This window comes from Papio anubis, chromosome 12 (assembly GCF_008728515.1).
Source record: "Papio anubis isolate 15944 chromosome 12, Panubis1.0, whole genome shotgun sequence".
In the NCBI taxonomy this organism is placed as follows: domain Eukaryota; kingdom Metazoa; phylum Chordata; class Mammalia; order Primates; family Cercopithecidae; genus Papio; species Papio anubis.
The window spans coordinates 107663252-107681651 of record NC_044987.1 but is presented as its reverse complement, the minus strand read 5'-3'; the positions used below and the strand labels follow the sequence as shown (position 1 = coordinate 107681651).

At 51.4% G+C, this 18400-nt stretch overlaps 2 protein-coding genes, 1 long non-coding RNA gene and 1 other non-coding gene across 17 annotated transcripts in view; 2 read left to right on the top strand and 2 right to left on the bottom strand.

Annotated features, from left to right (window-relative positions):
- Positions 1-6033, bottom strand: part of P2RX3 (purinergic receptor P2X 3) — a 36074-nt gene extending 30041 nt beyond the window's left edge. For 3 of the 11 annotated variants that reach the window (XR_004177556.1, XR_004177555.1, XM_021925747.2), the window contains exon 1: positions 5111-6024. Coding sequence is in view for 8 of the 11 variants with exons in the window: in XM_021925747.2 (XP_021781439.1) it covers positions 5111-5229 (119 nt within the window). In the remaining 3 variants the exon portion in view is untranslated. Of the gene's footprint in view, positions 1-507; positions 1397-5110 lie in introns of those variants that run through there. The other 8 variants (XM_021925752.2, XM_021925751.2, XM_021925744.2 and 5 more) reach the window with 7 other exon arrangements.
- A 1406-nt stretch (positions 6034-7439) lies between these two features.
- SSRP1 (structure specific recognition protein 1) lies at positions 7440-17614 on the top strand. 3 transcript variants are annotated; one of them, XM_017948380.3, is made up of 18 exons: positions 7445-7594; positions 8080-8252; positions 8667-8852; positions 10088-10193; positions 10489-10679; positions 10784-11014; positions 11149-11252; positions 11355-11483; positions 11746-11967; positions 12696-12768; positions 12882-12890; positions 13194-13332; positions 13486-13531; positions 15147-15276; positions 15705-15875; positions 16075-16163; positions 16712-16898; positions 17124-17614. In XM_017948380.3, exons 2-18 carry the CDS (start codon positions 8199-8201, stop codon positions 17193-17195), a joined length of 2139 nt encoding a protein of 712 aa, XP_017803869.1. In that variant the 5' UTR covers positions 7445-7594; positions 8080-8198; the 3' UTR covers positions 17196-17614. The 3 variants fall into 3 exon arrangements, with proteins under 3 accessions (XP_003909913.1, XP_017803869.1, XP_017803870.1); XM_017948381.3 differs by lacking the exon at positions 7445-7594 and adding an exon at positions 7937-7954; XM_003909864.4 differs by lacking the exon at positions 12882-12890 and having other exon boundaries at positions 7440-7594.
- On the top strand, positions 14614-14716 carry LOC116269925. The gene has a single exon (XR_004177734.1). It is a non-coding gene; the product is annotated as a small nucleolar RNA U13 (small nucleolar RNA).
- Positions 17395-18372, bottom strand: LOC110741189. Of its 2 annotated transcripts, XR_004177554.1 has the most exons (3): positions 18174-18372; positions 17901-18037; positions 17395-17804 (listed from the first exon to the last, which is right to left on the bottom strand). It is a non-coding gene; the product is annotated as an uncharacterized LOC110741189 (long non-coding RNA). The 2 variants fall into 2 exon arrangements; XR_004177553.1 differs by having other exon boundaries at positions 17901-18372.
- Between the last annotated feature and the right edge of the window lie 28 nt (positions 18373-18400).

The window sequence follows — 18400 nt, the reverse complement described above, 5'->3', positions numbered from 1 at the left end:
CCTTCTGGAACCGAGCCTCAACGTGCCTAGCCACAGAATAGACACATTTCTCCGTGTCAACCTCAGGAAATGGTTTTCTGAGGCCCCTGCCCTGCATCCTTAAAGTCCAGGAACATTTGGAGATGCAGAGTTCAGATTACGATTATATAACCAGTGCGGCACTCGCACTGGATCTTTCACTATGTTCTTACTGAGACAGCTTTGTTATTAACTCCATGTCATGAATGAGGAAACTGAGGCTCAGAGGGGGTGCTAAGTTGACCAGGATTACACAGCTGGTATGTCGGCTCTAACCAGACAACCTGCTCTAGACCACTCACAGCCCCTTCACTCAAAGGTCTCTAGCTGTGTCCCAGCTCAAGGCCAGGCCATGCTGGCCCCCTGAACCGGACCCTGTGCTTTTCCTACCAGCTCCTGCTCCATCACCAGTGAAAGCATCTCCTGGCTTAGGAAAGTCTCAGGAGGAAAGGGCTGAGGACTCCAAGGAACAATCAACCAATCTCCTACCTCCTCCTCCTCCTCCTCCAAGGCTCCTTCTTGTGCCCGGTGGGGCGGAAGAGGCCGCATTAGAATTCTCTCTTTGACTTAAATAACAAGTGGAAGAATTTCAATGGCCTCGTGGGGCCTGAGGATGTCGTCAAGGCGGCTAGAAAGAAGGGGATGCTTCATTTCCAGAACAGAGGGGCTGAGTCTGTCTCTGGAGGCCAGGGCTCAGGAGCTAGGGCAGGCCTGAGCCTTCAATTCTTGGCATTTACTCTGCTGCTCTGACTATTTTCTTCTCGCATTCATGGTTTATTATTTATAGAGCGGAAGGCGTGTGGCAGCTCCTTGGCAGGTGGGATGTGCAGGAGAGAGGCCAGAGCCGCGCCCCAGCACCCTCCCATCCGCCCCCAGGGAGTCAAGGAGGAGGCTGAGGAGTGGGTGTGAAGAGTGCACGCTTGTGTGTGTGGGAGGAGGAGAGGGGTCTCTTAGGAAGGTGTGAGCTGGGCAGAGGGAAAGGGGGAGGGGTGATGGGGGGGTCTTTGTGAAGTAGTCACAGTTGCCATCTATTACTGAGTCACCATCTCTGCAAGGCACTTGACATATGTTACCTCCCTTCCCTATAACTCCCAGGGAGGAGGTATTCCTAAATCCATTTTCCAGATATGGGGACTGAGACTTAGAGACGTAAAGTCACTCTTAGGAGGCCCTCTCCTAGTTGGTGTCAGAGCCAGGCTTCTAACCAAGTGCTCTAAATTCCATATTGGGGGAGAGGGCAGGCAGGAATGAGAGTCACTCCTCTCTCTGGACCAGGATGACTGGTCCAGATGGGGCATCCGGCCAGGCATGATGGCTCATGCTGTAATCCCTGCACTTCGGGAGGCCGAGGCACGTAGATCACTTGAGGTCAGGAGTTAGAGATCAGCCTGGCCAATATGGTGAAACCCCATCTCTACTAAAAATACAAAAAAATCGAGCATCATGGCACACGCCTGTAATCCCAGCTACTGGGGAGGCTAAGGCAGGAGAATCGCTTGAACCCAGGAGGTGGAGGTTGCAGTGAGCCGAGATCGCACCACTGCACTCCGGCCTGAGGGACAGAGCAAAGCTCTGTCTCAAAACAAAACAAAACAAAACAACAACAACAACAACAAAAAAACAAGATGGGGCAGCCCAACAGCTCTTCCCACCATAACAGCTCTTCCCACCATATCTGTCACTTAATTGTGCTGACAAGGTACCTCACAGTGCTACCTTGGGCTGAGAGGATGGAGTGGAGAGCTGAGAAGGCGGGATTCCAGACCCTTCTTTTTAAACCAGAGCAGCTCCTCGCTTTATGTATTGAACTCCCACCTAAGATCTGAAGTTGAATAATGAGGCTGAATATTATGAACCACAACATGCGGCCATACAGATGGTGAGTTTGTGAACTGGGCCTTGTATGGGGGAGGAACAGAGCAGGCAGGGCAGGGCTGTGACGGGGCCAGAGGCTCCAGCGGCCACCAATGACCCTTCAGCGCAATGGGGCATCAAAGGCCTGGGAAGTCCAAGGCCCCGGAAATCAACCTCAGGCCAAGCACAGGTTATTGCTTCCAGGGACTCAGATCCCAGGGATTTCTTTCAGCTTCTCAGGTCCCCACAAGATCCAGAACGGGGATGGGCTCTCGGGAAGTCCCACTCCACAGAGGTGAGTGGGGATTACCACCTGGGCCCAGGAAAGATGTGAGAAACCTCAGGTAAGTCCAGGCCTTTCTGTATGCCCTGGAGTGGGTAAAGGAAAACAGTGATGAAATGGAGTCAACCACAGACAAGCAGCTGAGGCCAGAGGCGGGGGTGAGAGCGTATGTAAGATGACCAGGTGGTGTGTTTCTGAGAAGTTCTCAGAGAAATGATGGGCTCATGTGAGGCAGAGTCGAGGTTGCCGACCTGGTTGGGATGATGGGGAAGAGATTGAAGTATCAGTGGTTAACACTATAGCCTTTAAAATCCCTTCAAATTCAGTTGGGTCCAAGCCACTGTCACCTCTCTCCATAAACTGCCTCTTAGTAGGTTTTCCTGCACCCGCTCCAACTCCCTCCACTTCCAGGCGCATCAGCCCCGGTGCTCTTCCCAACTCAGATCTCATTGCGTCTGTCTCTCTCTCTCAAACTCACGTGCGTGCGCACACAAAAGTGCCCACAGACACATGGGTTAAAATGCTTCCGTGGCTTCTGTTTATTCATCTCCTGTAAAAACAAAAGCTCTCTAAGGGTGTCTGAGGTCCGGCGTCTGTGTGTGTTCCCATCCACCGTACACGACCCTCACCCACCTCTGCTCCCTCGGCTCCAGCCACAACGACCTTCCTTTCTTTCCCCTGTTTGCCAGGCTCCTTCCCTTTGCAGAGGTGGGTTCCTCTGCCCTGAACTCTCTTCCTCCCCTCTTTCACCTGGGGTGCTCCTACTCATCCTTCGGGTCTTGGCTAAAACGTTACATCTCCAGAAAACCTTCCCTTACTCCCTGACCAGGCCAAACACCTTCACAGAAGCGGCTCTCCTATAACTGTTCACCTCCAAGCCACAGTTGACATTTCATATTTGTGGACGTCATCAGATGAATGCCCATCTCTTGCCTTCCGCTGTAAGCCCCACGAGGGCAAGGACCCTGTCTGCTTTTGCCCACCATTCCGTCCTCAGTCCACAGTGCGTGGCATGCAGAGATGCTGGTACATTTTTGCTAAATTAACGACGGTGGACTCATGAAGTCACAACGTGCGTGGGTTCACATACACGGAGATGGGACTCAGGTCAAGGGACTGGGCTGCAGGGGGCGCTGATGTAACTGGAAGGCAGTGTCTCGTGGGGAGCTGTCAGGCTGGGAGATGGATGGGGTTGGAAATTAAGATGCCAAAGAGCTTCGCATGCTCGCTCCAGCAGGCTGGGCTCCAGCCCTGAGACCTGGAGGATTCGATCTGATCATGATGAGAGAGAGACAAGGGCAGTGGGGGCTGAGAGGGCTGGTCGAGGAGCCCACTCTCTATCCCCCATCAATCTCTGCCTGGAGCCAATGGAGCCAGGCCAGACGGGGAATGTGCTGAGCCAGCTTTTGCACTCACCTGGGCCAACATACCACCTTGTGGCTATAAACAACCACAGCATTGAATATACACGTGAACACAGAACATTTAAGAACCAACTTTGAGCCAAGCTCTGGAGATGCAGACAGCGAACATTTGCAAACCTCGTATCTCACAAAACCTCAACATTGGAAGGGAACTTCATGGCCATTTAATGCTATTCCAAAGCTGGAATCCCTTTTCTAAAATCTCCCAAAGGAGCACTGGATGGTGCAGCCTTTTTACAATACCTGCCCACTGAAGCCTATCAGCGCTTGCCCAGCGCACAGAGCAAAAAATCACCTAAAAAGTCACATCTAGCCACCTTTCCCTCCACACCCTCACATACACTTCAACTTTTCAGGCAAGCAGGCTTGCATGCAGCTTCAGCCCACAGTCACACAGGATTCTCCTTTGACCCGCTTGAACTAACTCCTAACAGTCAGTGGCTTGCTGCCTTGAATGCACAGACCCATTGTCTCAAAGAACAGCATAAGATTGGAGACCCACACCCCAGGAAAGAAAACCTTCGAGGTTTCTGCCTGTATTTCCTGGTGCCCACCAGTGCGTGGAAATGACCACAAGAAGGATAGGACCTGCATTCTCCCCCAGCCATTGTCTGCTCCACAGCCCTTTGTGTATGCGTGCACGCGCGCCTGTGTGTGTGTGTGTGTGTGTGTGTGTGTGTAGGTGTGTGCTTCCAGGCGGTGGGGGCTGAGAGGGGATGCTTGCACCTTCCTGGCTCTTAAGCAACTGCTAGGATGGGTTACATGGCACTGGGTCAGGGAGAGGTGGGGAACTTAGGCTTTTTGACAAAGGGGAGCATTTCTGGATTCCTGGAGAGGAAGCTGCACTGTGTTCAGAAAAGCTCCTTTTCTCCTTGGCCACTCTTCCCTTGGGCCTGTGTTTGCTTCCTCATCAAGGGGCAGTTCCCTCCTTGTCCTCCCCTTCAAGAGCACAGCGCTTCTCCCTTGCCCTTCTCTCTCTCACCATCTCACCCATCCACGCCAGAAGGAAATTCCTCACTCTGAAATGGGCCCAGTTCTCTCTTTCCCTCCCGGCCACCAACTTGACCAACCTGCCACCACCCCCTTGTCTCAGTACCTTCCCTTCCCTATTTCTGTGCTGTCTTGTCTTTTTGAGACCCCGAAGAGTTGACTGAGGGGAATTTGAAGATGTGGGAGGGGGTCTGCCTGTTCTCTGGTTGGAGAGATGAGAGCAGGGAGGGTGGAGATGGAGCTCCTGAGCCCTCCCTCGGTGGAGGGCAGTGCCAGGGCAGGGACCCTACTCCTCCGAGTGTGTGTCTTGAAACCACTCTCAACCCTGGAGGATGAACTGGGAAAAGAATTCATCTAGGTGAATTCAGGTCCTAGGTGGGGGTGGCAGAGGCCAGTCTTTAGGACTCGGCTCCACAGAAGAAAGTGTTTCCCCGGGAGGGGAGGAGCTCAGGAAGCTGGACGCAGGTTTCTGAGGCAGGAGGGTGAAGATGGGACGCCAGGCAGCCCACCCCGCCAGGGACCTGAAGGGCCACAGACTCACCCCACAAAGTAGGAGATGATCAGAAGCTGAACTACTCGGTTGATGATCCCGATGGTCCAGCTCTTCACAACCACCGATTTGGTGGTCTCATAGGTGAAGAAGTCGGATATGCAGTTCATACTGAGAGAGTGCTCAGGGGACACTCAGAAGGGGGCCCAGTGGTGGCCTCAGGAGAGGGAGGTCCTACAGGACAGGGAGACAGGATCACGACCTGGAGGGGGCAGCTTAGAGGGGTCGGAGGAATGGGGAGCCTGTCCCTTTAAGCCAGGCAACCCTAGTCAGGTTCTTTCTTCTCTTGATACTCTGGCTTCCAAGAGACCAGGGCGGGGGACCCCCTTTTTGTTCGTCTCCACCCCACTCCCCTGTGATGTCACAGCAGGGGTGGGGTCTCCAATCCTGGGCTCCTGATTGCCTGGGATGTAGCTGGCTGGAGCCCTCTGGGACTAATGTTTTATCTGCACTCTGTCTACTGTTTCTGTTCTGTTCTCCTCTGCAGCATCCTCATCCCAGCTCACCAGCTGCTCACGCTCTCCCTAAAGCCCTTTGCAATTTCCCGTCCCCTAGTCACCTAACAGCCTGCCTGAACTGAAGACCCCCTTCATTCCTGAGTGCCAGCCACATTCCACCCAGTTCTGCAGCCGTCCCCTCCTTTCCTGAATTGCCCCCAGTGGCATGGGTCAGGGGGAGAGGGTCTGTTGAAAGTTTTTCTGGGTCTTCTGGGGTATATGAGACTCACATATTTCTAACTCCAGTTGGTAATGAGTTTCACTCTACCTGTAGCATAGCAGTTAGCACTTCTTTTTTTTTCAGTTTATTTATCAAAATCATTTGTTAGATTATGTTTTCCCGAAAGGTTGGGGCTGGGTCTTTCTTTCTTCCTTCCTTCCTTCTCTTTCTTTTCTTCCTTCCTTCCATTTTTTTTTTCTTTTTCTTTTTCTTTTTTTGGCAGAGACTCGCTCTGTTGCCCAGACTGGAGTGCAGTGGCACGATCTCAGCTCACTGCGACCTCTGTCTCCTGGGTTCAAGCAATTCTTGCGCCTCAGCCTCCCAAGTAGCTGGGATTATAGGCACCCCCCACCATGCCTGGCTAATTTTTGTATTTTTAATAGAGACGGGGCTTCCACGTTGGCCAGGCTGGTCTTGAACTCCTGACCTCAAGTGATCTGCCTACCTCGGCCTCCCCAAGTGCTGGGATTACAGGTGTGAGCCACTGTGCCCAGCCAGGGATGTTTTCGTCTTGTTCAAGTTCCTCAAATCCGAGAAGTGTGCTAAATTAGTAATAGGCCCTCAATATCTATTTATTAAACCCAGTTGAATTTATATTGCTAGATAATGCTGGAATAGCCACTACTCAGAGGTTAAAGCTATGAATTCAGGGGAGAAGGGTGCATTCCTGTTGTCTCTTACCTCAGGATTGAGTTAGCTGGTGTACTGATTGTCAGGGAAATCTTGAGTTTACATATTCTGTACTAATGTCTTCATGTAGGACACATATCATCAATCATTCTGAACATACAGTCACTGTGATTATGACAGAAGATAACTGGACTGGTGGTGGTAAGGAGGTCTCTGTCCTAGCCTTGTTGCCAACGCACTGAGACCCTGGGCAACTCACTCCCCTTTGGGTCTCAGTATTCCCATCAGCAAAAAGAGGTTGGGGTAGAAAAACTAAAATATATTTTCCAGGTCTGGTCTCTGATGTTGCAAAAATGCACTCTGGGACTATATGAGGGAGAGCTGGCTTCCGCAACCCCAGGATGATGTGGTTTCAAATCAGTTCTGGCTCCAAAGTGAATCTGATACCAGGACTTGAACTGGATACGGCCATTTGCCAGCCTCTTGGGGGGACCTATACATTTCGGTTAGGGATGTGAAAATTTTGGGTGTAGACAGCGAACTTGACAGGTCAGCCAGAAAGCAGTGCACCCACGGTGACACCAATACCCGCATTCTCTCCGCAGCCAGTGCGAGAGGTCGTTTCTTCCCACAACTGTTCAAATACTTTTCTTCGTGTTCCATAGACTCCTTTCCATGACACAGAAACTATTTTGCAGAGAAACGGGCACGCATCATTTCAACACACACCGCCACCCCATTCCTGTACTATCTGATACAATAAAACGACACAATTTCTCTTCAGTATCTAGTCTCCACTGAAGAAGTGTCTGTAGTTTCTAAAGAGCCCTACACAAATATTCTAGGCAGATTCCACCCGGCTGAGAGAGACTTCACGGCAACCACTCTTCCCTCAGGTCCTCCAGAGTCACTGACGCTCTATGCGACTGTCTCGCAGGCGGGCCGGGCTCGCGTCTCTCTAGCCAGCTCGTCGTCTCTGTGGCTTGTGCACAGCTTCCGGTGGCGGGACGCGGGGCCGCGCACGCGGGAAAAGCTTCCCCGGTGTCCCCCCCATCCCCTGCCCCCCCGTGTCCCCCCAGCGCGCCCACCTCCTGCGCCGGGGCCCTCACGAGGCTGCAGCCTGAGGAGGTAGGTGGTGGTCGTCCCCCGGTCCCAGGAAGGCAGGGGCGCCCCTCCCCCAAGGGACGCTCTACATGGACCATTCCGCGTTCGAAACCGCGGGGAGCGGGCGAATCCATCCTGTGGGGCGGGGGTGAACCGGCGGCCCGCGGGGTGGTGGGAGCGCTGCGAGGGAAACCCTGCACTCTGAGCTGGATTGGGGCGCGTGCGAGGTGCGGGCTCCGGGCTGACCCTGGGGTTCCGCTACTCGTTGCCATGGCTCCCGCCAGAGCGGCTAGAGCGGGCGTCGGGTTGGGTGTCAGCGGTATTCCAGGCCCGGTTCTCCACCTGGGCTTAGGCCTGGACCCTCGAGCGCTGCAGCGTCCGTCTGTAGGTTTCCAGGCAGAGGAAATCCTGAGACATCCCAGGCGCAGTTGGGAGTTGCTGCTGTGCTCCATCCGTGAGCACAGCGAGGTGCTGTCTTTCATGCTTATCTGTCTTCCTCTTGAATTTAGATTCCCAACCTGCTGAGCATCCGCCCACCCACTCAGGAGTTGGGGCCCAGCCCCCAGTTTATTCGGTTTCCCTTGTGCAGCCTGGGGCTCTGCCCAGGCCACCACAGGCAGGGGTCGACATGGCAGAGACACTGGAGTTCAACGACATCTATCAGGAGGTGAAAGGCTCCATGGTGAGAATGGCTTGGGCAGTTGATACAAGTAGAGAGAAGGAAGGAGGGTAGAGTTTTTGTCCATTAACGAGAGCTTGCTTTGGTAATGTTATTTTGGAAAAAGAGGACTCAGTATAACGTGTACCTAGTGTCTCCCCCAACACGAGGCAATACTGAGAGATAGTCTCAGAGTTATAGAGACCGTATATGCTCTTCAGTTCCCAATTCCTGTTTTACAAATGAGGAAACTGAGAATCTGTTAAGGATTCTAAATACCAGAGCCTGGTTTGGAATCTAGACTCCTTGCACCTCAGCTGTTGCTCCTGCATTGACAATCTGGCCAGCCCACTCGCAGCTGGAAAGTGTGTTGGGTAGAACTGTACCCAGGACATGCTGTGTACTGTCCCCATGCATCTGGGCCTGCTTTTCTTACAGAATGATGGTCGACTGAGGTTGAGCCGCCAGGGCATCATCTTCAAGAACAGCAAGACGGGGAAAGTGGACAACATCCAGGCTGGAGAGTTAACAGAAGGCATCTGGCGCCGTGTTGCTCTGGGCCATGGACTTAAACTGCTTACAAAGAATGGCCATGTCTACAAGTATGATGGCTTCCGAGAATCGGTGAGCTGTCCCATAGCTATAAACCCCCTTTTTACTGCATCATCTTGTTTTAATCTTCTAGAGACTCGAGGTTCCTTCCTCATGTAACCCTGTGATTGCTAGTTTGGGCTCCTTAGAGCAGGACTGTGAAGCCATGAGGCAATCAGTGTTCGGCTTTGAGTGTTGACGTCTTGTGAATTTCTGTGTGCCTTGACTCCAGAAGATTTTCTTCTGTCTTGATTTAGATACTAGTTTCTACCTGTGACTTTTATCAAGGTTCAGGATCTTAGCTTGATGTCTTTTTGTGTTTTTTTTTTTTTTTTTGAGACAGGGCCTCGCTCTGTCACCTAGGCTGGAGTGCAGTGGTGCAATCTCGGCTCACTGCAGCCTCTGCCTCCTGGGTTCAAGTAATCCTTCCACCTCAGCCTCCTGAATATCTGGTACCACAGGCACATGCCACCATGCCCAGCTGATTTTTCATAATTTTTGGTAGAAACGGGGTTTTGCCACGTTACCCAGTCTGGTCTTGAGCTCTCAGACTCAAGGGATCGCCCACCTTGGCCTCCCAAAGCGTTGAGATTACAGGCATGAGCCATTGCGCCTGGCTAGCTTGATGTCTTAAAGTGTGGGTTTTGTTTTCCATTTTGAACTGCTTGAGTTAAAAGCTTTATTTGATTTTAATTTCCACTTTCATTAAAGTAATACCTATACAAAGTTTATAAAATCAGATGGCCCATAACCAGGAATGTCAGATCCAGTGGCTAGAAGCAACCTCTCTAAACCATCTTTTAAACAATGTTAGAGCTGGGTTGCTAAGTCAGCATGAGTTTCTTTTTTTTTTTTTTTTTTTTGTGACGGAGTCTTGCTCTGTCGCCCAGGCTCGAGTGCAGTGGTGCAATCTCGGCTCACTGCAAGCTCTGCCTCCTGGGTTCACGCCATTCTCCTGCCTCAGCCTCCGGAGTAGCTGGGACTACAGGCGCCCACCACCTCGCCCGGCTAATTTTTTGTATTTTTAATAGAGACGGGGTTTCACCGTGTTAACCAGGATGGTCTCAATCTCCTGACCTCGTGATCCACCCGCCTCGGCCTCCCAAAGTGCTGGGATTACAGGCGTGAGCCACCACGCCCGGCAGCATGAGTTTCTTATAAAGCCTATTTGGGACAGTTTCTCAGAAATAGATAATCCCAGGACATTCAAGTCGGTGTTAAGGCCACCAGGGTTTACTGGGATTGCGTTTTCTTCCCTCCACCCACAGGAGTTTGAGAAACTCTCTGATTTCTTCAAAACTCACTATCGCCTTGAGCTAATGGAGAAGGACCTTTGTGTGAAGGGCTGGAACTGGGGGACAGTGAAATTTGGTGGTGAGTCCTGGGGAAGACTGAGGTTTGGGGAGGAAGATAGGGTGAAGGGCTTCAGCCTTTTACTTGTTTTGCTCTTTTCCTTCTGCCACTGTCTCTGGTTTCCTATCTGTTTGCATGTTCATCGTGTGTTTATTGAGTACCTACAGTATACTGGGCACTGTGCCTGGGGTTGGGGTTACAGTGTAAAGAGACTAACCCCAGTATCCTGTCTCTGTGGAACTCAAGTTTGGTGGGAATGTTGCTTATGCAGACTTAAGGGGAGGAGCTTGTGGCTTGACAAGCCCTTTCCTCACAGGGCAGCTGCTTTCCTTTGACATTGGTGACCAGCCAGTCTTTGAGATACCCCTCAGCAATGTGTCCCAGTGCACCACTGGCAAGAATGAGGTGACACTGGAATTCCACCAAAACGATGACGCAGAGGTGTCTCTCATGGAGGTCCGCTTTTATGTTCCTCCCACCCAGGAGGATGGTGTGGACCCTGTTGAGGTGAGGCGTCCCCTGGTTGCCTTGGCAGCAGATGGTGCTGAGCAGGCATTGGCTGGCCTGGGAGCAGGGCCTGCTGCTTGGTTACCAATGTGTGCTTTTTGCAGGCCTTTGCCCAGAATGTGTTGTCGAAGGCGGATGTAATCCAGGCCACGGGAGATGCCATCTGCATCTTCCGGGAGCTGCAGTGTCTGACTCCTCGAGGTCGTTACGACATTCGGATCTACCCCACCTTTCTGCACCTGCATGGCAAGACCTTTGACTACAAGATCCCCTACACCACAGTACTGCGTCTGTTTTTGTTACCCCACAAGGACCAGCGACAGATGTTCTTTGTGGTAAGCCGAAACCCCTGTGGCCGGATAATCGTGGTTTTTGCGTGTTAAGTAGACGGACCTCACTGGTGTGCAGAATTCTATGTTAGTGAATCGCAAGTTGTTGTAGAGTATCAATTGGTGCTCTTCCTTACTAGATCAGCCTGGACCCCCCAATCAAGCAAGGCCAAACTCGCTACCACTTCCTGATCCTCCTCTTCTCCAAGGATGAGGACATTTCGTTGACTCTGAACATGAACGAGTGAGTGTCTCCCTGGACTCGTTTCCTGCCACTGTCCAGGCCGGAGACAGGTGTGCCATTAGAAGGCAGTAGCGTTGTGACCTCACCTTGCTGTCTTTGTAGGGAAGAAGTGGAGAAGCGCTTCGAGGGTCGTCTCACCAAGAACATGTCAGGATCCCTCTATGAGATGGTCAGCCGGGTCATGAAAGCGCTGGTGAACCGCAAGATCACAGTGCCAGGCAACTTCCAAGGGTGAGAGTGTGGGCCTGGGATCCTGCCCTGCCTGGGTATGGGAAATGCTGTGTCTCCTTGGTAAACCCCTCCTGAGATAGGATTGCAGCCTGTTACAGGTCTGGATGGGACCTTGTGTCACAATAGGTGTCAGCGCCTCTGTCAGAACAGCTCAGTGAGGTTTACTTAGTCGAGGACATGAGCACACATGTCGCTGCTGCTAGATGTGCCCTTTGCCTCTGCTGAGGTTGGCACTAACCAGGCTCCCTGCACCCTCTGTCAGGCACTCAGGGGCCCAGTGCATTACCTGTTCCTACAAGGCGAGCTCAGGACTGCTCTACCCGCTGGAGCGGGGCTTCATCTACGTCCACAAGCCACCTGTACACATCCGCTTCGACGAGATCTCCTTTGTCAACTTTGCTCGTGGTACCACTACGACTCGTTCCTTTGACTTTGAAATTGAGACCAAGCAGGGCACTCAGTATACCTTCAGCAGCATTGAGAGGTGAGAACCTCCACCCGTCACTTTCTGGGCATCCTGGTCCTGAGCCAGCTTTGTCCAGGAAGCCCGGCATGGCCTGCGGCACTCTCCAACCCTAGAGCAGAATTTTTCTTCTGCTACATCAGGATTTGGTCATTTTCCCTGGAGTGCTCAGACTTTAGAAACCTCTCCATTGCTTTCTTTCTGGTCATTTAAAAAAAAACAACAAAAAACTTTTTCTGTATTCTGAAAGCTATGTCTTCACTACTGACCTTTTTACTCCTCCACTCCCCACAATGGAAATGCTATCTCTTTCTTTCCTGGAATGAGTTTTGTGCCTGAGAACATAGCAGCTAATGCTTATTTGGTGCTCACTGTGAGCTAAACGTTTTATAAGCATTTTCACGTGTAATCCTCATATCAACCTTGTGAAGTATGAAGACAGATGACCACACCCCCTGCCCCACACTTACTCCGCCCTGAGCTTATTTGGTAAACAGATGCGCACCCCTCCCTGCCTTTTCTTTCCCAGAGCTCTTCACAGCCATGCAGGTTCCTCTTTCAGGACTAATGTCAGGCTCTGGCTCTGCCTTACTGCTGTCCTCTGGAGGTCTCTAAGCTGTTGGGTTGGGTAGCATGGTCAGGAACTCCAGGCTCCACAGTCTACCCCAGCTCATGTAATCAGAACGTTGTTTAGTCCGCCCCTGTGTCGGCACTACCTCTCTGGTAACATGGTGCATGTCCCCTCACAGGGAGGAGTATGGGAAACTGTTTGATTTTGTCAACGCGAAAAAACTCAACATCAAAAACCGAGGATTGAAAGAGGTACTTCTGTGTGGGGAGCATGAGACCCTCTCCTGGTCTTTCTGTAGGGGAGAAAGGGGTGGAGATTTTTTCCGGCTTCTTTTTCACTCTTTCTTCTCTTCTTACCCTTATAGAAAAAAGAGGTGCGTGTGACCCTTTCCCCCTCCTGGTGCAGGTTTCCTCTGCATGACCTTAGACCAGTCTATGCAGCCCCTCAGGAGCCCCCAGTGGGGCTGGGAGAGGGAGGGGCTTGGGGCTTGGACTAACCCAGTTGGCAGGAAGTACTTGGGCGTAGGCCCTGCACGTTGGCTGTGTGTGGACAATCCAGCCCCAGGTCTTCTGGGCGCTGCTGCTCTGACTTGACAGGCATGGGGGTGTGCTTTTGAGTGTGCAGGGATTCTGGCTCGAGGGTGAGTTGGCCCCACTGTGAACTCTTCCCTGGCTAGGGCATGAACCCAAGCTACGACGAATATGCCGACTCTGATGAGGACCAGCATGATGCCTACTTGGAGAGGATGAAGGAGGAAGGCAAGATCCGGGAGGAGAATGCCAATGACAGCAGCGATGACTCGGGAGAAGAAACCGGTGGGTTAGCCTCCGTGCTGAGCACGAGGATGGTCAGATGTTCCTTGCTGTGGCCCGGGCTGGACTCACCCTTGGGCCAGAGCTGGGTGCCTGGGTGAGGGGGTGGGGATTTCCATTGGGGCAGAAGCTGATGCGTCCTGTGCCCTTTTTCAGATGAGTCATTCAACCCAGGTGAAGAGGAGGAAGATGTGGCAGAGGAGTGAGTCTTGGTGCTACCTTGTGGGGATAAGATGGTGACCCATAAGCTTAAAGGACCAGAAGATTGCTGGACATTTCTCATGTCCCAGCATTAGCTACTGACCCGGAATGGGAGAGTGACCTCCAATGAGGTGATACACAAAATGTTTTGGAAATTGTCAAGGGCTTCGTAAGTGCAAGGCACATTTTGAAGTCAGAAAAGTATAGTGGGGTCTATGGCCATACCACCCTGAATATGCCAGTCGGGGCTGGTTCGTAGTTGGATGAGGAGAGAATGGGAATGAGAGCTGGTGCTTGTCACTTATTTCCTGGAGGTTGTCGAGTCAGTCATTGAATCTCAATTTCCTCATCGGTAGAAATGCAGTAGTACCGACTTTTTATTAGCAGTGTCAGAAATGTGACTCACTCTCACTTTAAAAGGAAATATATAAAAGGGAATTTCATAAGTTCATGTTACTGCAGAGTCTGGGGATTTAATTGACTTCAGACACTACTGGATTCAGGCACTCAAATCTATTTCTTCTGATTTCCGTAATTCAAAATAGGTTTGCCCCATGGAGTGCCCAGTGACTCTCAGAAGCTCAGGGCAGGCTTAATCCTACTGGTTTAAAACAACACCAGAAGCGCCTCTTTTGGTGAACAGCATAGTGAACACAGTGGTTACCTGCCCCTTCCTAGCCTGAGTTGTTAGGATGGGCCAGGGTCTGATGGGCCAGAAATAGGCCAAGTGCCCACCCTTAGAGCCTGTGGTTGGGGTGAGCCCTTCCTGAGTGGGGGCAAGGTGGTTCCCAACAGAAAATTGGGACTCTGCTCTTTTAATCCAGAAGGATTGCAAAAGAATGTCAGGCAGCAAAAAAACAACCAACAGGAGTCCCCTAGTTCAGCCTGCCACACGTTTATGAAGGTGTATGAAAGCTTCATGAGCAAATACTTGTGAAAGTGCCTTGAAAACTGTCCAGCAGCATACAGGTCTAAGGTAGTTCCATTTTTTGAGGAGTTTCACATATATCAGATAAGACTGTCAATTACAGGGGTGGGTACTGTAACTGATTATCTTTTCATCAGAAAAGACTGTAGGGGCCGATCCTTTTGTAGTTCATAAACATGATGGTTGGGTGTTACGTGCGTGTGTGCAACGTGCCACCCTCCAGCTTTGTTATGATGTTGACACATTACCCATCTGACACGAAAAAAAAAAAAGACAAAAAAGACTATAGGGTAGATTAAGGTGATTACTCCGTAGGAAGTGGTGAAGTGGATTTGGGCCATGTTCCAGGCATGAATGAGGCAGTGTTTCTGCCCATGGTGTCCTGGGAATGGACTAGGACCTGGTTTGGCCATGCCCAGGGAGATCAGCTGAAGCTCATTGATTGATTTTCATTCATTAATTCTGATCAAGTAACCCATTGCTGTGGCTGGGTCTGGAGAGGGCATGGCTGAAGCCACCTCAGTGAATGGGAGGAAGCAGTGTTGGGGATTGGTGGTGGATCCTGTCCTCTGGTCTTCCTCCCTTGACCCTTTTGGGTGGGTATCTTTGGATTTGTTTTCCTCCTGCCTTGAGGCCATGGGGTCCTGTCTTCCCTCCTCAAGTCTAAGCCTGGCTTGCTCTCTGGCAGGTTTGACAGCAATGCCTCTGCCAGCTCCTCCAGTAATGAGGGTGACAGTGACCGGGATGAGAAGAAGCGGAAACAGCTCAAAAAGGCCAAGATGGCCAAGGACCGCAAGAGCCGCAAGAAGCCTGTGGAGGTGCAGACTGTAGATGGGAGGGGCTGTGTGTGGTGCAGTGGGCGGGGGTGGGGGAGGGTGGGAGGCATTCTCTTTACCTTCTCCTGTCCACCACCAGTAGGACCTGTTCATTGGTCTTCCTTGGGGCTGTTTTTTATAGCCAATGATTATAGCCTTGAGGGGTATCTTCTTGGAAATTGTTCTCACTAGCCCTGAGATTAATAAGCCTCTGGAAGGTCTGAATTAGGAGATGGGCTTCTGTCCTGGTAAGCTAGGCACTAAATTGCAGAGGGGAAGGAGATACTATCCTTGCCCTTAGGGAGCGTGCGTCTCGCCTGATGCTATTTAGTCCTCTACTTTTTCTCCAAGTTAAGTGATCTAAATAATTTATTTGGGAAAATGTATGGGTTCTATGGGAAATAGCTGAAGGCGTTTGGGTTCTTATGCAGGTGAAGAAGGGCAAAGACCCCAATGCCCCCAAGAGGCCCATGTCTGCGTACATGCTGTGGCTCAATGCCAGCCGAGAGAAGATCAAGTCAGACCATCCTGGCATCAGCATCACAGATCTTTCCAAGAAGGCAGGCGAGATCTGGAAGGGAATGTCCAAAGAGAAGAAAGAGGTGAGTAGCAGCAGAGGAGGGGTGATGCCTCTCATGGGCTGGTGAGAGGTGCTCTCTTGGCATGGTGAGTCCGATGACTGATAGGGGAGCAGTATGAGCCATTGGTGGGACTTTCTGTATCGATTTTGCCTGCATCAGGGGAGAGGGGAGACAGGAGAGGTCTTATTCTTCACTGTTTTTTTCTGTGTGTGTGAGACAGGAGTGGGATCGCAAGGCTGAGGATGCCAGGAGGGAATATGAAAAAGCCATGAAAGAATATGAAGGGGGCCGAGGCGAGTCTTCTAAGAGGTGAGTGTCGAGAACGTGGCCCAGTCACTGATTTTTGTGGCAGGTTTTTTTTTGTTTGTTTTTTGTTTTTTATACAGGCCGAAGTTGAGCATTGGAAAGTTAAAGACAGCAGATATGCTTCTGACTGCAGTAGGGTAGTGCTTCTCAAACCTGGGTAGGCCGTTGCCCAAGTATGGGTGATACGATAGGGCATTCAAGTCACTGGGGAAATATGGCCCATTTTCGTGGACTATTTTATTTGAAGGTATGGGGGAACGGAAAAACTATTATGGAGTGTAGTGCACAATTCACATGAACTCTAAAAGATACAGCAAGAAATGTCAAGTAGGTTTTGCATATGGGGCTGCTTTAGCCTATGCCCTCTGATTCTTCTGGTGTACTCATGATACTCTCCCTTGGTGCCCTTCAGGCTGACATGGCTATTTACGTTCAGAGTGAAATGGGCTGTGTGGCTGGGATTGAGAAAGGCCTTGTTAAAGCTGGGAGAGGTTTGGTCATGGTGATAGGGGACCTGAAGGCCTAGCTCCTCTTCCCTCTTGCCAATACAGGGACAAGTCAAAGAAGAAGAAGAAAGTAAAGGTAAAGATGGAAAAGAAATCCACGCCGTCTAGGGGCTCATCATCCAAGTCATCCTCAAGGCAGCTAAGCGAGAGCTTCAAGAGCAAAGAGTTTGTGTCTAGTGATGAGAGCTCTTCGGGAGAGAACAAGAGCAAAAAGAAGAGGAGGAGGAGCGAGGTGCGGCAGGAATGTGGGGGCTGTGGGCTGGGCAGCGTGAGGGGCATGTGTGTCTGTGTGGGGTTGGTCTGTAAGAGTAATGAGTTGGAGTGGATGGTGGAATTCTGAGGTTCTGAAGGTGGGTGCTGTAGTTGGGAGGCGGTAGGAAATTGCGGGCCCTTCACTGAAGACTGGGTAGGGCACCCAGGACTCCACCTTTTCCCTGAAGACACCTTTGGTTTTCAGGACTCTGAAGAAGAAGAACTAGCCAGTACTCCCCCCAGCTCAGAAGACTCAGCGTCAGGATCCGATGAGTAGAAATGGAGGAAGGTTCTCTTTGCGCTTGCCTTCTCACACCCCCAGACTTCCCACATTTTGGTACCAGTTTCTCCTCATGAAATGTAGTCCCTGGATTCTGTGCCATCTGAACATGCTCTCCTGCTGGTGTGTATGTCACTAGGGCCGTGGGGAGACTTCTTAACTCTGCTGCTTCCCAAGGATGGCTGTTTATAATTTGGGGAGAGATAGGGTGGGAGGCAGGGCAATGCAGGATCAAAATCCTCATCTTACTTTCCCGACCTTAATTAAGGATGTAGCTGCTGCTGGTCCTGTTCAAGTTGCTGGAGCAGGGGTCATGTGAGGCCAGGCCTGTAGCTCCTACCTGGGGCCTATTTCTACTTTTATTTTGTATTTCTGGTCTGTGAAAATGATTTAATAAAGGGAACTGACTTTGGAAACCATGTCTTTATTCTTTCTTTGTAGCCCTGGTTTGTTGCTCCTACTTTTATTGGTGGTGTTTACTGCCCTGGTCAGACTAGGTAGAGCCTGGCCAGCCGGGAAGCAAGTCTCGAGGCACATCCTGTTCTGTTCCCGGCTGGAGAAGCATTGGTTTTCACCCGCCTCTGCCCGGATGGGCCACCTGAGAATCTAGAAATGAGAGCTGATCTGATTAGGAAGTCTCTCCCGGTTACACTCCATTAGCCAACCAAGCTAGGGGGAGGCAGCTCTTGGCCACATCCTTACCTATGAGTCAAGGGTCTTCCAAGGCTTTAGATAATGAAATCAGGATTGACTGTCCTTCCCGCAGCCGGGGGAGTGGAAACGTGAGCCTGGAGAGTCGGGGAGGATGAGCGTGTGTGTAGGGTGGTGGTGGTTGCAGCCTGGTGGGGGGTGCAAGAAAAGTACGGAGTATATGTGAAGCTTTTGTTCTTACGGGAAGAAGGGGGGGATACAAACTTCAGTGTAGGGAGGAACCCATGTCTGAGAAGGGGCCTGAAAGGAGATAAAGGTCACTACCGAGGAAAGCAGAGCTGCCAGACTTCCTCACCGTGGCTCTAAATCTGAATTGACACAGGAGGGGTGGCCACGTTGCGCGCGTTCTCAGCACTCAGGTGGCTGTACCAGGAAGCCGCTCCAGTCCGCCGGCGGATACCTTCTTGCCGGCGTAGCTCGATGGTACTGCACGCCGTGCAGGCGGCGGGGCCCGGGAGGGGCCGCCAAGGCAGTCTCTCTAGGCAGTCGTC

Bases quoted from the DNA above. Each gene is read 5' to 3' on its own strand.
- SSRP1 (XM_017948380.3), top strand. From the start codon at position 8,199: ATGGCAGAGACACTGGAGTTCAACGACATCTATCAGGAGGTGAAAGGC. The intron at 10,680-10,783 runs GTGAGGCGTCCC...TGCTTTTTGCAG, and splicing joins ATGGTGTGGACCCTGTTGAG to GCCTTTGCCCAGAATGTGTT. The intron at 16,164-16,711 runs GTGAGTGTCGAG...TTGCCAATACAG, and splicing joins CGAGGCGAGTCTTCTAAGAG to GGACAAGTCAAAGAAGAAGA.